Source organism: Anastrepha obliqua, chromosome 2 (assembly GCF_027943255.1).
Source record: "Anastrepha obliqua isolate idAnaObli1 chromosome 2, idAnaObli1_1.0, whole genome shotgun sequence".
NCBI lineage: Eukaryota > Metazoa > Arthropoda > Insecta > Diptera > Tephritidae > Anastrepha > Anastrepha obliqua.
In genome coordinates, this window is record NC_072893.1 from 73,212,970 (window position 1) to 73,230,687 (window position 17,718).

Consider the following 17,718-nt stretch of genomic DNA (forward strand, 5'->3'; position numbering starts at 1 on the left):
TCGAAAGGTGGGAAGAGGATGAAAGCAGCAACGGCGAATATATAATTGATTAACTACTCGATATAATTACTGGTTTTTGTTTAAGGGGTTAGGTGGGTTACAGAGGTTCAAAAAAGGGTATTTTTACTATTTTTTTTTTAATATATACAATCATATATTTTATTTAAACAATTCAGCATATCAAAGATACATATTCAAACAGTATTTTGTGAAATTTTTATTTAAAAATTCCGAAAACTCAGCCGTTGGTACCTCATCTCCCTTAACGTCTCACAAAAAAATGCTCTTGCCGTGGACAGCATAATTCATTATTGGTTCATTTAAAATCAAAAAACCAAAAATATTTCGTTAGTACATGGATAAATCTCGTTACTGGACGAAGGAAAAAAAAATAAAATTTAATTTGAATTTTTGACAGACTTTGAACAAAAAAACACATTTTTTGGTCAAATTTTCGTCATGTGTTGGCTCGAAAAAACTAGTTGTAATAAAAATAAAAAAAAATCCTTCGTTCAATAACTTGATAATGTTATTCCAAAGATGTGTGCAAAATTTGAACAAAATCGCTTCATAACTTTTCGAGAAATCGTGTCCACCGACTTAAAAAATCGAGTTTTGAGATAAACGCGTATACCTGCGAAACGCTGCACTGACATGGCCTGATGGGCGGAACTTCTGAAGGGTCTATCTCGTAGAACTTTACTCGGATCAATTTGAAATTTTAGGAGAATATTTTAAACATATTATACTATTTAATAAGACAAAAAAAAATCGATTTTTTGAAATTTTCAAACCCACCTAACCCCTTAAATAAAAGTCCTCGGTAAAAGCGTAATTCACTAAGTAATTCACGATCATTCCACGCCGCATTCCGATGTTGTTACTATTTATTCTATTTACCTTAATGCCAGCTTTTATTTCTAGTAGTGCTTCTTGGAAGATTCTTTCAGAGTAGATATTAAGTAGTAACGGCGAGAGAATACATCCCTGCCTAACCTCTCTTAGTCTGCTGCCAATAAAGATTCTGGATACATTTAATTTCTTTTGTATCGATATTCATGTTTCGCAGAATCCCATTGAGCTCAATCGTGTTAAACCGTATGAAATGATGTTTCGTTGTCTATGAAGCACATAAACAAATTTGTAGTTTTCAACTAATAAATGAATGCATAATAGTGCTTTACGTGTTCTCATATGCCTAGTTTACACCCGAATTGAGTTTCTCTCATTGTGGATTCACACTTCTTGTAAATTCTTTTGTGTGTATAATTTTCAAAACTATTTTTAATAAATGACTCATCAAGCTTATAAGTCTGTAATCGCAGCATTTTTTTGCACATTTCTTCTTTGGTAATGCAATAAAAGTAGATTTGAGCTTTGAGCTAGTCTTGTGCATACTTTCCCGTGCCGGAAATGCAGCTGAAAATTATTTGGACGTTTTCATGGTTTTCAGGTTTTATTAATTTCGAAATTTCAAACTAAGGTTCATCCGGACTTGTTGCTTTATTAATCTTGGAAGGTTTGATGACATGTTTTATTTCGTCTTTTTTTATAGCTGGTTGCGTTAAATATTCATTAGGTATTGCCTGATATGCAGATCTATTAGAGTTGCAGAAAAGGGGATGAATATATTTTTTCCAGACTTTTCTGTATTTACAAACCTCTAGCACGATCTAATTATTGCCTTTCAATGAAACATTTGTCATAGTTTTGCAGTAAATTGCGGTAGTTTCTTTAAATTTTTGGTGAAGGCTAGACTCGTAGTGTAGTTTTTGTATCCTATAATTTCTCCACATGGGCTGTTCATCCACTTCATTTTTGCGTGACGTATTTTGCCTCAAATCTCGTTGTTAAGTTCTCTGTACCTCGTTTGATCTCTATTTTTGTAAGTATGTTCAATAACTCAATAACGAAGTGTCATCAGAAAGAGCTCAAAGAAGAAAGCAAGGCTACAGGACGAATATTGCTATCACACTAAAACTTAAAACAATATTTAAGCATCACGTAAACCTCTTTAATACCATATTCCTACGTAAAGCCCTACTGTGGTTAACTCTCTTTTGACAGAGCAGAAATAGCGATTGTCTGTCAGGGCTCCCACCAAAAAAAGAAAAGAAGTATTTTTAGTTTAAGCTTTACTATCAAAATTAATCTCTTAAAAGTCTAATAAAGTAGAAAAAATATTTTTATTCTCAAACAGTATTTGGGAACGTTGCATTCAAGAAATATTTACCGACAATGCAATACCAAGTCTGAATATAACACCAACACCTACAGAACTGACGGGTACACCAATAGCAAATGCTGAAATTTTATGGACAATAAATCATAAAAATCGATTAAAGCTGTCGCCCCAGACAAGCTGTCAGTAGAAGCATTAATACAAATCGGCGAGGAAAATTCAAGTCTAGTGGAATGGGTTGGTGCGTGATTACCATTCGGAAAATCTCCTCATAAAAATATCTGCCGTTCGGAGTCGGCTTGAAACTGTAGGTCCCTCCATTTGTGGAACAACATCAAGACGCACACCACAAATAGGAGGAGGAGCTCGGCCAAACACCTAACAGAAGTGTACGCGCCAATTATTTATTTTTTTTTTTAGTGGAGAACTTATTTAATTCAATTTATAACACAGAAGTGTATCCAAATGAGTGGTAAAATTGACTATCATAGCCCTTTCAAAGAGTCCAACGACCAAAGAATGCAACGATTTCAAGCTTCTTAGCCTGATAAACCATATTTCAGGATATTCCTTAAAGTTGTTCATGACAGAATCTGCAAGAAATGTGATTTAGTAGTGGACGGTTTACCTTAAGGGACGTTAACTTAACGTCACTTGATTGGTAATGCGCCGACCCTAATAAATTAACTATTTTAAAATTTATGAGGAACATTTTGGTATAGATTTTTTTAAATGAAACAGTTTGCAAATTTTTAATTTTTTTAGGATAAAATATATTTCAAATTTTTTTTTTTAATTTTGGACTTGAATTCGTCGAGCTTCATTTGTAAGGGTGGATAAAAAATTTAATTCGAACATATATGTATGTATATAAAGTGGCGCAAAATTGATCATCCAATTTTGCTCTTGAAAACTTTATTTGACCTCTATGCATTTCATTGATTTTCTGTTTGTGTACTGTAGCTGTCTAATTCACTGACGTACGACCCCTTATGTACAGGCGTTGCAATATTTCAACAACTCAACTGTACAAATATCTATTTTCATCATTTTTCTATTTGCATGTAGTATGGATAGCCTCAAAATTGTTGCTATTTATTTATTTCGAGCGCATGACTGGATATTTAAGAGATGGGTTTTGCATACTCGCTGAAACTTTGAAGGCAAAGCATTAAATTGCATTGAAAAGTGACTGGTGTTTGAGTAGCTTGAAGTGGAGTTAGCTCTGGCTAAGAGCCAAGATTATATCCATAATCACATGTATGAAAATAAAATCAAAGAAAAAAACTATGAGAAAGTATAGAGCATACGGGCATACTGAGCTTATTAGCGCCGTACATGGCTACGATAATTATCAATTATAATTGATGTCTGGCGATTAGAAAGCTATTAAACTTTGCCGTGAATTCATTGCGATGCAACAGACTAGAAAATTGCTAGTGAATAACCAAAGGAGTGGTTTTGTATATTGACTTTGAGAAAAAGTAATTAATAAATAATTACTTCGATTATTTTTTACTTATAAAATGCTTCTGCGCTTACATGCTTGCATACTTTTATATACACATATATAATTTTATAGTACACACTACGTGCATGTGTACAATAAAGTACCTCGCACTAGAAAGAAGAAATATGAAAGTGGTTAAATATGGAAAAAAAACTGTGCACATTTAACATTTTTTTATTCAGCTACTACAACATTCATACGGAATAAACATTTTACCCTTTTTACAGTTGCACGCCCTCCGTCGCCTTATGCAAGGCAGCCCCGATCACCCCAAAGCACCACTTGGCAATAATTATCGACCACCGCAACCGCTACTGCACCGACCTATTCGCACTAATATCGACTTCAAAACAAGCAAGGTGAATGGCAAGGCTGCGTGTCCCACCATGTACCGGGAGGTATACTATAAAGGTAAGAGTAGGAGTCAAATATAAAAATGTGAAATAGAATAAGAATGCTTATGTTAGAAACAAAGTGTCAGAGAGGAAATAAGTGGTCTATTGTCAAAGAATTTCATGGGGTTTAAAGAGGTCTGAAATGATGAATATATTTATGAGATACAAGGTGGCGAAAAATTAATCATTAACTCTATTTTTGAATAACTTTTTACTAAATACAAAAGATTTTGAGTGTATTTTACATACTGCAACAGGGTGATTAATTTTGCACCACCTTGTATAAATATATTTTTGTAAGTACTGGTAATAAGGTTATGAAATCCGCCTGAAAACTTAAGTTTCTTAGTTTTCAAAAAGAAGTTTTGAGTTGTGAGTGTAGGCGATCTATAGCGCCGTGCCGGAATAGTGCATTAAAGATCAGAATTCATACATGCAATTTTGTCTCCTCATAAAAAGCTTATACTTTTAAAGGAAAATCTCCAAGCTTTCATTTAAGTATAATTGAAAAGAATTGGAGATTTCGAAATTTAAGGTATTTTTTTATTTAGCTTTTATTAAAAAAAAATTTTATTCCGAAAAAAATTCTCGGATTTTTTTTCCTTTAACTTTTTTTAGGAAAGTGCAGAAAAAATTACATATACAGGGTTTGATTGAATAGTAGTGAGCCTTCCCGCGCGGAGCATCTGCCAAGCGATCAACCGAATCGGCTGGTGGGGGCAACAACGGTGCAGTCAACATCGCTCCGCGCGTGAAAGCTGTTTTAAAAGTGTGTTAGGATTTTGCAGTGGCGAAAATGCAGCTGATCATCTTTTTCGACTCTTGAGGCATCGTCCACAAGGAGTTTGTACCTCCGGAAGCACTGTAAACGCGGTATTTTACAAAGAAGTGGTCCTTCGGCTGAAAAACCGCGTCGCCCAGATTCGGCCCGACCTCGTCAACAATTGGACCCTTCATCACGACAATGCGCCGGCGCACACCGCTTTCCTCTGCACCTCTGCATTGTCCAATATGGCCATTGGCCACCCTCCCTACAGCCCAGACCTGCCCCCTCCGGACTTCTTCTTGTTCCCGCGCCTGAAAAGAAAGCTGAAGAGGAGGCGTTTCGACTCCATCGAGGCGATACAAAAAACTGTGACAGCCGAATTGAACGCGATTCCGGCGGATGAGTTTAAAAAATGTTTCCTGCAGTGGAAGGACCGCTACCAGCGGTGTATTGACGCTCAAGGGTTTTATTTTGAAAAATAGTAGTTGTATAAACCAAAAGGTTTAATAAAACTACTTAAAAAATAAGGCTCATTACTCTTCAATCAAACCCCGTAAATCACTTATTTTATTTTCTCTTAAATCTACAATTATTTGACAAAGAATAGAACTCAAAAACTTGATTCTTACGTTTCCTTGTAAAAAGCCTGCGTCTTTTGCGAATCTAAGAAAGCTCTGAAGCTCTAACACCGAGAGACATTCTAACCTCTCAACTTGTAGAGCTCATAATTATTTCATTCGGGTTCTAGCTAATGCAAGGCAAGAACATAGAAGGCGTTAAAGGGTTTCCCTCTCTTCTAGTTTATTGCCAATTTTATTTTCCATCTCTTTTTCACAATCAAGATATTGTATAGAAGAGCACCGCCACCAAATTGTGTCGAAATCGAAGAGATGAAGGTTTTCGGCGGGCATGTACACTTGCCGTGTTGTTTCCTTAATGTTTAGTTGTAGCGCGGTAAAACAGGATTTCCTAGCAAATATTATACAGGGTGGCGCACGAATCGTGCTACAAAAACAAAACGTAATAACTTTTTTTCTAATCAATGTATTTAACTTTTTGTTTTTTTATTGTATAGATAATTCAATTTTATTTTATGTAACTAATTAGTTTTGAAAATAATAGAACGTAAATGACCTCCATGCTCATTCACGCATATGCGACACCTGATGAGAAAATTGTTCATTGCGCACTGAAGGGTTGAAGTCGGGATCGCCTCAATTATTGTTGTGATGGACTGCTTCAATTCAGTCAAATTACTTGGTTTTGTTTTATACACCTCTTATTTGAGGTAACCCCATAAAAAAAATCTGGTGCAGTGAGGTCAGGTGACCTTGGGGGCCAGCGGAAAGTGGAATTTCTGGATATCAATTTATTTCTAAATTTTCGTTGGAGCTCCTCCATAACCGGTCTGGCTAAATGTGCAGTTGCTCCATCTTGCTGGAACCAAATGCTGTTAAAAGGGATACGTCTTCGCCGCAGTTCTGGATAAAAAAACTCCTTCAACATGTTTAAATAACGGTCCCCATTTACAGTCGCTGTTACACCGTTTTCTTCGAAGAAGTATGGCCCGACAATGCACCTTGATGAAACTGCGCACCACACTGTGACTCGTTCTGGGTGCAGTTCCATCTCATGGAGTATTTGCGGATTTGATTGACTCCATATACGGCAATTTTGCTTGTTTACATTGCCGTTTAGATCAAAATGGGCCTCATCAGACATAAACAAGCAATTTATGAAGTTGTTGTCTTCTTCGGCCATTTCAATAATTTTTTGGCAAAATTCCAGGCGAATAGGTAAATCCAGAGGGTTTAATTTGCTTGTGATTTGAACTTTGTACGGAAACAAGTTTAAGTCATCATGAACTATCCGCTGCAATGACCGTCTGCTAACTCCAATTTACGCCGACAAGTTACGAGTCGAAACTCTTGGATTTGCCTGAATTGACGATGTTACAGCCGCGATTGTGGCTTCGACCCGAACATGGGGATCTCGATGGTACGATCTGCGTGCGATGCTTCCAGATTCAGCAAACATGTTCACCAGCCTCATAATGGTCCATCTGCTCGTGGGAGTGCCGCCAAACTCCCGCCTAAATTCCCTTTGGACGGAAATGATGGACTGCAAAGCATGGTACCGCTGCACTATCCGAATCCTCTTTTCGGTATCCCAAGCCTCCATTTTTTGTAAATCTAAATACTAATCTGCAAAATAAAAAAAAAAGCCGATTACTCATACAGAAAAAAAGTTATTACGTTTTGTTTTTGTAGCACGATTCGTGCGCCACCCTGTATTTTGTATGAAAGCCACTAAATTTTTTCATAAGAACAATTACCTGATAGTACAGACATTGGATACTCGTATAACTTTGTGAGTTTTTTATTGATATACATATATTAAAATGTTTTTTAATAATCGGAGAGTGTGTCATGTTTAGTTGTAAATAAGTGATGATTAGCGCCTTAACATAATTTAGTCTTTAATATGTAGAAGGATATAGAATAGAATAGTAAGGTTAAAAAAAACATGTCTTAACAAATTGGAAACAAGTCAAAACTGAAATTCATATTTTCAGTAAATTGAACGAGCGTTTCTAAATTTGAAAACAAAGACACAGAAAAGTAGTGTTTGCATACAAAGTTCTGTTTATTTTCTGTGTCAGAAAAGCTTCTGATTCTATCAAGTTCGACAAGAACAAACCGAGTTCGTGCGTGTGCTCAGGTAGCCGAGAAGACAAACAACTCATCTATACGTATGGAAGGGACTTTAAACCTCAAGGACTTAAAATAATTTAACGTAACTTTACAAATTGCCAACGATTACTCAACATGTCAATTTCCTAGGCACAAAATTTAAATTTTGAATTTTTTTGTTTTTATATCTCCCATTACATCTCCTTGATGGGTCATCTCCTCTAGTTGAACATTAAATATAATTATTATTTGGAAAAAAAAATCCTCACATGTATTTATTTTTAAGGATTATTGAAATAAATATATAGCAAGACCAATATTCGTACAGGTCTCAATTTATGTAAGAATCTAAAAAAAATCTTAAGTTTCTTCGTTAAGGCGTTACATGGGTTTCGTGGGTTCAAAAAATCGATTTTTTTGACTTATTAATTTCTACAACATTTCAAAAATATCTCCTAAACTTTCAAGTTGATCCGAATAATAGTTTCGGAGATACAGCCTTTGGAAGGTTTGCGCTCCAAGCCACTTTTATTGTTACTCAAAACTCTAAACGCGTTTTTCTCGGAACCGTGTTTTCAAAGTCGATTGTCAAATGTTCTCGAAAACAACCGATCTTGATGAAATTTTACACAGATGTTCGATATACAATTTGCTCGAGCTTGAACGGATTTTTTTTTCAATTACAACTTTTTAAAAAAAAAAAACAAAATGTCAAGCAAATTTGACCGAAATTTCCATTTTTTTAGAAAAATGTCTGCCAAAATTCCAATTTTTTTCTTTCCTTCGTTCAAACACGAATGTATGGTCTTAACTAAAACACTTATTTTGGTTTTTTTCATTTTTGATGATCCTGTCAGGAGTTATGCTGACAACGCGGACGCACCTTTTATTCGAGGGGTCACCGGAAATGACGTCACAATGGAGGAGTTTTAACTTTTTTTTTAATTTCAGAAATTATTCTTTAAATATGTATCTATAAGACAGAAAAAAGTTTGAATTAAATAAATAATAAATTACATAGAAAACAAAATATTGAAAATAGGCCTTTTTTTACCCGACAAAACCCATGTAACTCCTTAAGATGAGTTTTAATTAACCGCTTTAAGTTCAGTTAAGTTACGCTAGTTTATTAAGTCACGTTAAATTAAGTTACCAAGCTAGGTTACGGAAGTTTATTAAGTTAGGTTGCGTGAGTTTACTAAATTAAGTTAAGTTAGGCTACGTAAGTCTATTAAGTTAAGTGAAGTTAAGTTTCGTAACCTTATTAAGTTAAGCTACGCAAGTTTACTAAGTAAAGTTAAGCTAAATTAAACAAGTTTACTAAGTAAAGTTAAGTTAAGTTACGCAAGTATAATTATTTAAGTTAAGTTAGGTTATGTAAGTTAAGTTAAGTTAAGTTAAGTTTGGTTAGGCAAGCTTATTAAGTTAAGTTCAGTTACCCAAGTTTTTTAAGTTAAGTTAAGTTTGGTTACGTAAGTTAAATTAGGTCATTTTAGTAAGCTAAGTTAAGTTAAGTTACGCAAATTAGATCATATGATGTATGACAGACCAATGAAAATTAAAAAGTCACCTACATAGACCGTACCTGTGAATGCACGTATCTGCGGTAAGTAGATTTGTCAGTGGAATCACGTCAGCTGGCTGCTTCCAGAAATTGAAATATTGATAGTTCACATCTTTTGAAAATAAATGAAATAATTTAGAAAATCTACCAATATTCTCTTTATTTGGATGATAAAGCTAACACAGCTTGAACCAGTCGGTTAATATTTTTTTCCGGATAGTCTTCATTTTCTGGGCAATGTAATATAGGGTGGGCCATGTAAAATTTGCTTTTTGAATCGACTATAAAAAAAAAACGAATCAATATTTTTTCAAACTTTTTTTTTGTTTTGAAGATTGAACATTGTCATTTATGAATAAAAAATAATATCGTTCAAATGACTGCCACGACGGGCTTTAGAGTAGGCCATTCGATCAACCCAATTGTTTCGATTGTTTGGGCTCCAATTTCAGGAATGGCAACTTCGATTTCGTGTTTTAAAGCATCAATCGTCTCTGGATGGTTAGCATAGCATTTGTCTTTAACGGCACCCCACAAAAAATATTCCAATGGGTTTAAGTCACAGCTCCGAAGCGGCCAATTGATATCGGAATTTCGGCTGATTATTCGGTTTTCGAAACGGTAGCCAAAAGTTCGAGTGTAACTTTGGCAGTGTGACAAGTTGCACCGTCCTGTTGAAACCAAATGTCGTCCATGTCATCCTCTTCAATTTTTGGAAACAAAAACTCGTTGAAATGGGTTTTCAATATTTCCCAATTTTGCTCAAGCGTATAGCGTCCCATTTCGTAAATGTCAAACCTTTTAGTAAATTATGAACACATTTGACTTGTCATTTGTATTACCATTCTCAAAAAAATAGGTGGTTCAAAAAGCAAACGCTATATGGCCTACCCCTAGATTGGCATTCGACCAGTGCGACATTGCGACTTACCATACCTGATTTTATTGACATTTAAGACGATCGACGTCCTAGAGCGTGTCTCATTTGTAGACTTATTATTAACATTTAAGAAAATTATCGAAAAGAAACTGAAAATGCTTATCAAAATAGTATATTGTGAATGCTAAGCATTCGCTTTCCTTTGAGAAACACTAATCGTTTTAGCTAAGGACATTACTGTAAAAGATCTCCACCTATTCACAAAGTAAGAGAAATTATCGGGACAAAGTTTATCAAAGCGACTTATCCAAAGTGCTTGTAGAGTACAACTTTTGATAAGTTGATACATTTTTTTGATAGACGTAAATTGTAATAATTGTCAGGCTTACATTTCTAAAAAAGAGTTATTTAAAAATTAGTAGATTATAAGTGGTAAGTCGTTGGTGCCAAACGACCCAGGGCTGATATTATCCTTTGCTTTGTGGCTATACTGTTTTCTGCCATCTGAACGTAAAACTACAGCATCGCAGATTAATGCATGCGCAAAAGTATTAGCGTTTGTCTATCTTATAAAAAAATCTATTCAAAATATATAAAATGAATATTCAAAATTTTAAGATTTTCCCGACCATATGGACTGGATTATTCTCATTCACCGTCTCTATAAGTGTGCAGTTTATTATCTTGATCTATAAGTATAATATTTAATATTATATTAATAAACACAAACAAATATCACAACAAGTTTCTACAAGTAGTAGTTTAAGTGACTTGTGCATTTTTACTTAAATAATATTTCCTCTATTTTCACTTCCCTTTATTGCAGCTACAAGTTGGAAACAACATTGAGGCGTAGCTTGGCAGTAAATCACAGCGGCAGCAACAGCAGTAGCAGCAGCAATCAAAGCCATTGGCATTGCATCTCCAACATATACATATAAATACATCTATACATATAAGTATATTTGCACACACACATATAAAATGCATACATATGTACGTAAGTACACGTAAATCGGCGTGCAACAGGAGCTTCCATTAAACTTAAATTAAACTTGTAGTAGGATTGTAATTGTGAAGTACATATAAATACGTATAGAGAGTATTGTAATGGCAAATGTATAAGTATTAATGTAGATTATGTACATACGCACATATAAATATGTTAGGACCAAGTAAAATAAACGGTTAAATATTCAATATGCAGAGGGGGAAAAGTTGAACTGCAATTGAATTATAATGCAGTTGAGCGGTGCTGAAGTAAATATTGTAGAATAAGAGTAAAGTATGATTAAATTAATTAAAAATTAAGTAAATATTGTACATCAGCGCTGTTTAATTGTACATTCTTACTTCCTGTTACTTTGTGGTATTTATGTGGGCTTTTCTAGTTAAATCGACTTCGGGTAATGTGTGACTTACAATTTGTTTAAGCGAGTTGAGCTTAATATTTTCCTCGCCAATAAGTACGCAGCGAGCTGCGCATTCGGTAAAGTATTTCATTGCCAGCAGATGTACATATGTACTTCTCAAATGGCTTTTGAAATGGTAAACTTAAATCATACACCCTTTGTCCACTACTGCAGTGCCTAACTTCATCTATGGTGAAAAGTATTCAGAAAGTGTGGCCGATATCGGACCGTTTATCGCCTCTCAGTGAATTTGAAAGAATCAGCTGATATGCTGGCGTCATTGGGGATGTGATCCTGTGTTGGTGATATAAAAAAAATTAACTCAACCACTACTCATGTTATTTCGATGCCACCTGTACAACGACTAATTAGCAAGTATGTGATTAAGTGTCAAATGGATGTTCACAAATCTGCTGCCGAATCCCGGATGGCACGGTAGCCAAAGTTACTCTCACAATTTTGCTTTATATGTTCAAAATTTGTAATCTATTATCCTTGAACTGCTTCATTCCCTTCCCCATAAAAGCGGTTCTTTACAAAAATCTCCGGTTTTGCGAAATTTATCGAGCCTCAAAAATAGCTAGTCGCGCACCACAATTGTATGATACACAACACAAAAAATCAAATAAATTAGTAAATTCCTTTCGGTTCCTTTTCTATCCACCCCCTCCGACTTTTCCTGAAGGCTGGTGCAGAATGGCCACTGAAGATCGAGTCGAGCGCAAAGCTGTTACCGATCGGCGCTGATCAAAATTAGGTATCACAGAGTAACGAATCAACATTGAATCTCGCGTCTGCTTAAATTTTGTAACTTTATTAATGTATGCTTTCGCAAGGGTTATGTAAGCAAATGGGATACGTCAGATGTAGAATATTTTGAGCCAACTTTTAGATTGAAAATAATTTGGAAAGTATCTAATAGTTTCACTTCCAATTGATTTTCATTGATAGAATTTATTTTTACTGGTAGTAAAAAGCAGGGTGAAAAAAAGCTTCTTTAAATAAAATACCAATATCTATTATTCTGCTCAAAATACCTAATAACCAACTGTTATGAAAAGCGGTTGAGTAATATTCACCATTTCAAAGCGATGTAAAACGACGAAAAACATTTTCAAACTGAATTTCTCGCATTGATCAGCTTTGTTCTTAGCTCTGATTACTACTTTCGTCTCGGCTTTGCGCGTCCACCCTAATCATATTTAACTGTAGCTGGGGTGGCATAGAGATTTGGTCACAACATTTTATTTCCTTCTAACCAATGTTTTCAGATAAGCAGGCTTAGGTTGAGATGGCAGCGAAGGGATCCAACACCTAGATGGCAGCTAAAGATGTGCCATATGGGTGCCATAGTCCCAGGATGCCTGTTTTAATACTAATCGTACAATACCCTGAATAAACTGGCGACTCCCAATCAGATTTTCCTGATTTGATTATCAGGATATGAGGGTCGCGAAGGAAACGAGAAGGCAGACTTTTATGCCAAAAAAAGGGCGGAATGGATTAGACTAACCCCATTTTTCGACTTTAAACAACTTTAAACAGGTTACCAATATCCTTAGATACAAAGGGCCTGAGATTACTTTGTGGAGCACTTACAGGCCACTTTATCTGCAATAAATATTTCAATACAATAGGACCATCTAGAGTTTATGCAGGTTCTGCTGTGATGAAGAGGAGTTAATGGAACGCTTAATCACCAGCAATGAAGTATTAGGTCACAACAGACACAGAATCCTGGGCTCGTACCTACTACAGGATGAAGACTTACTAATGCTTCCTGATAACAAGCTGTTTCTATTCCTCGCAACACTAAATAGTTAAAGTTAAGGCCTTAGGGGCACACAATAGCCTAATCTGATCGCAGTGCATAAAGGCACTAACCCGCACAACCATTAAAATTACCATGTTAATGGTGGCGGATATCTGGTCGGCACCTCCTCCGTTTTGCGGTGTGTGTCGTGACGTTTTTCTACAAATGAAAAGGCCTCCAGTTTTATGGCGTCGCCGAAAGGCAGATTATTTTTTACCTGGATTGCATGCCGAGGGACCACCGCAGCGTGTTTCAAACCTTGACACTGCCTAAATGGTAGTCACGCACAAACACATTCGACCATGGCGACCACAGGAGAGTTGCTTCCTTTAAGTTTGTAACCGCTCTCAAAGCAGTCTTTGTTGAATTGTTAAAATAGATATTCAACACAGGGATTGCTCCACTTTGACCTTTTCATATTCATATCTAATATATACATATAAATAATGGGTGCTTTTACATCCTTTTTTGGGAGCTTGGCCGAGCCCGTCCTCCAATTTGTTGTGTGCGTCTTGATATTGTTCCACAAATGGAGGCGCATTCAGTTTGAAGTTGATTCCAAACGGCAGATATTTTTTTATGAGGAGATTTTTCATGGCAGAAATACACTCTGAAGTTTGCCATTGACTGCTGAGGGGCGACTGCTTATAGGAAAAACATTTCTCTTTATTTTGCGGCTTCACGGAGATTCGAACCTACGTTCTCCGTATATTGCAAAAGGTAGCCACGCACCAACCTATTCGGCTACGGCGGTCGCCCGTTCTCATACCTATCCATTCTTACTGCTTCTGAAATAATAATTGTAATATACGCATGTGGCCTTGTTCCAGGTACCAATAAACCAGGAAACAAAATGACGACGAGCTTTGCAACGTCAGGCCTATGTTTCGGCAATAGATCGGCAGGTAGTATATTCTTGTAAGGTTATTATCAAATCACATCAGTTTGTTAATTTTCCAGTTTCTCGCGGCATGCCATGCATGAACAGATCTGTTGAAAAGACGATAGAGGTAGACCGGACTAGATATTTGCAAATTAGAAAGTTGATATAAGCGTCCTGTGGAGAACAGGCCATCACAGGACCACCCTATATAGGAGCGTATGCCTAACAACCGTCATGTAGATATAAATAGCAATGGAACGTAGACCCCATACGGCTCTTATTTTTTTATTTTACCTATACTTTTGCATATGTAGAAGGCTATAGAAACCTTATCATATCGCTGAGTTGTGTTTACTTTTTTATATAAAATAATTCCAAGGAATTTAGCCTTATTTGTTTTGATTAGGCAGACGCCATTTAGTTCCTGTGGCGCGGCCTTTGAGATCTAGTGTCCGCTCATAAAAGAGTAAATTCAAAGACAGAAGCGAGTGGACCACCTTTATAGTCGTTGAAACCTCGGTTAAACAGACTCATAAAGTATTTTCAGAAACCTGCTTTTACATACGATCATTAAGGACTATAAAATCCAAAAGCCTAGGCAGGATAGCGACCTCAAAATGTTGTAGTATCATTGAAAGAATTCTAAGAATTGTATGACTTAAAATATCTTAGTTTCTATGATAATGGAGTCCGCAGTGCCCGAGATTTGGCGCCCCTCAATTAGGTAAATTCTCAACTACTTTCCATAAAACAGGTTAACATAGAACCATTTCACTTGAGTGGGGGTTTCAATTAAACAGATCGCAATAACGCAAACTTGACGGTATGTAAAATAAAAAATGAGTCTTAAGTAAGAGCAAATGCAGACGGACGACACACAAACACGTATTCGTATATGATTACCTGGTCTTATATATGTATGTACCCAATTACTTTATAAATTTATTTTTGTAACCAGGCCCACTGAATAGTAATTTAAAAGTATAAATAGTTAGTATTTACATACGCATACGCATTAGAACATGTAATACTTTATGGTAGTATAAAGTGGGAAAAAATGTTAATAAATTAAAAATTATAATTAAGTAAAAATAAAAAAAAAGAATAATTAGATTAAGCAAATAATGTATGATAATGGAAAATTATAAGCAAAAATAGTATCCTGGATATTATATCTGTCATCAACTCGACAAACTCAGCTAGATTAAAAATATTGTAGCTATAGCTGTGTAGCTGTTGGAAGAAAATACAAATATTTGTAGGAGGTGTGGCGTAGAATTAAGTATACTATTTAGATCCATAAAATTTAATTTAAACCCTGCCTTTTGCTAAATTCAGTTACGCAGTTTTTTAAGTTCGCTGGGAGGGGTCTGCTAATGTAGGCCTGCAGCTTACTAATTTTCCTAGTCATAGCAAAAAGGGAATTCATGTACGAGCCTAATATGATATAGTGGTTTTCGGATAAAGTCGGTAGCGATGATGTGTACATTTTCGAAATTGCGGCAAAAGTCAAAATTTTTTTTTTTTTTTGATATTTTCTCTGATGACTTATGATATCAACGTGCGACAGTAAAAGTTATCCAGAAACAAAGTTCACCTACTTCTAAAATTAGGGATTTTGTGTAATAACTACGCGTACTCAGTTTTTAATTTTATCATCTACTGAACTTTTTGAAGTACTTTGAACTTTTAAATGATCGAATTTTCAAAAAATGGTTTTAAGTATTTATAGTCGTTTTATGATATTTTTATTGATATTAAACGAAGGGATATTAATACTATTAGTAAGTATACTAAATGAAAAAAAATATCGCTCGATTTTGTCCTGATCAAATATAGTAAAATATTGCCCTTTGAAAAGTGTATCCTTAAATTCCTTTGAGATTTCTTAAAGAATTATTTGGAAAAAAATATATATATATTTTGCTGTAAAGGACCTTGTTCACTTGAAATTCTCGTTACAATTATCGAATATTCGAATTCCAAGTCTTTCTCTCATCAAGGCGAATCGAGTGCTATGGTTGCACCATTAAAAAACAGTTACTTTATTTTTCGCGATTTCGACAAGTCCGACGTCAGCTAAGTTCGCAATACAAAACAAACAAAAGTAGGGGAAATTACACGTTTGTGAAAATTCAGTGAGTGGCTTGGTAGTTTTGTGATTTGTGAGATTTAAACTAATCAAACTAATGAAAACAAAGTGCCGTGTATTAAATTGTGAGAGCACAAATTATTATGAAGCCTCCAAATACAGTTGGTTTGCGTTTTTAAGCAGAAAACGCCATAGCAGGAAAGTATGTGTGTGTGTGTGTGTAATTTCTTGTGTTTGGTTGTTTTCATTGCTTTCGACTACTCTTCTTCTTCACAAATAAGTAATTCCCCTTCCTTCCGCTCTTACGACACAGCGAATTCGGAAGGCGTAATCTGTTTCTCTGTCATTCTTGATCTCTCATCAGTGCAGTTCTTGTTGTCGTCGCTAACGTCGCTAACGTCGCTATGGTCTCCATTGGCACTCCCGTTTACTTATCCCCACTGTTTTTGCACTTTCTTTATGCATTATTGCTATAACTGAGTTAGTATTATTTTTTCGGACTTTTCATTGCACTTTTATCTGCTATTTCAGAAGTCACACGATAAGTGATGAAAGGTGAAATAACAGGATATTTCCATTAAATAATAAGCGTCTTAGCTTTTTCATATTTTTCGTTTTAGCAATAACATTATTCTATTGTCGGAACTCAATAGAAGAACGTCGTTAATTTATAAGTGAATGTTTGGATATTTAAAGGTGAGTAAAAATCGTGGAAAAGGCTTTATGATTCACCAGGCATAATTTTCACCATCCACCATGGTTTCGTTGCCAGCTGCTCTATTATTACTAATTTGCCTATTTTCAGTGATTATTGCATTGCCGCCGCCATAGCCAAATGGGTTGGTGTGTGACTACCAGTCGGAATTTGGGGAAAAACGTAGGTTCGAATATAATAATAAAGTTTTTTTCTGATAGCGGTCGCCCCTCGGCAGGCAATGGCACACCTCCGAGTGTTATTCTGCCATGAAAAAGCTCCTCATAAAAAATATATCTGCCGTTTGGAGTCGGCTTAAAATTGTAGGTCCCTCTATTTGTGAAACAATATCAAGACGCACACCATAAATGAGTTTGGCCAAAACCCCGAAACGGGTGTAAGCGCTAACTATTGATATATATATATATATCCATATACTATATACACATATAGATATACATTGTGTCAAAAAAGTACCGGGAATTGTTCAATAAAACGCAAAATAATTGTTTAATCATCAAAATTTATTTATCGCCTTAAAAATAAGCTCCATTCGAAGCAGAACACATATGCCAACGATTTTGAGTCATCAAAACACCTTTTAAACGCATTTGAAGAGATCTTCTTCAGCTCCTCCAGCGAATTCTCTGTAACGGCCTCTATCGACTCATAGCAGCGTCCGCGGAGTGGCAGTTTAAGTTTTGGGAAAAGAAAAAAGTAAAAGGCGCTAAATCGGCGAATACGGTGGTTGTTCGATGATATTTGTCGAGTTTTTGGTCAAAAAAGTGTTCACAATATTTGACTTGCGAGACGGTGCGTTATCATGGTACGCGA

General features: G+C 35.5%; 1 protein-coding gene across 1 annotated transcript in view; it reads left to right on the forward strand.

Annotated features, from left to right (window-relative positions):
* The window catches only part of LOC129238204 (carbonic anhydrase-related protein 10), a 147,317-nt gene extending 136,478 nt beyond the window's left edge, over positions 1-10,839 (forward strand). Inside the window, exons 7-8 of the mRNA XM_054873246.1 lie at positions 3,920-4,103; positions 10,817-10,839. Of these exons, the coding sequence (XP_054729221.1) occupies positions 3,920-4,103; positions 10,817-10,839 (207 nt within the window). The remainder of the gene's footprint in view (positions 1-3,919; positions 4,104-10,816) is intronic.
* Positions 10,840-17,718: the final 6,879 nt, after the last annotated feature.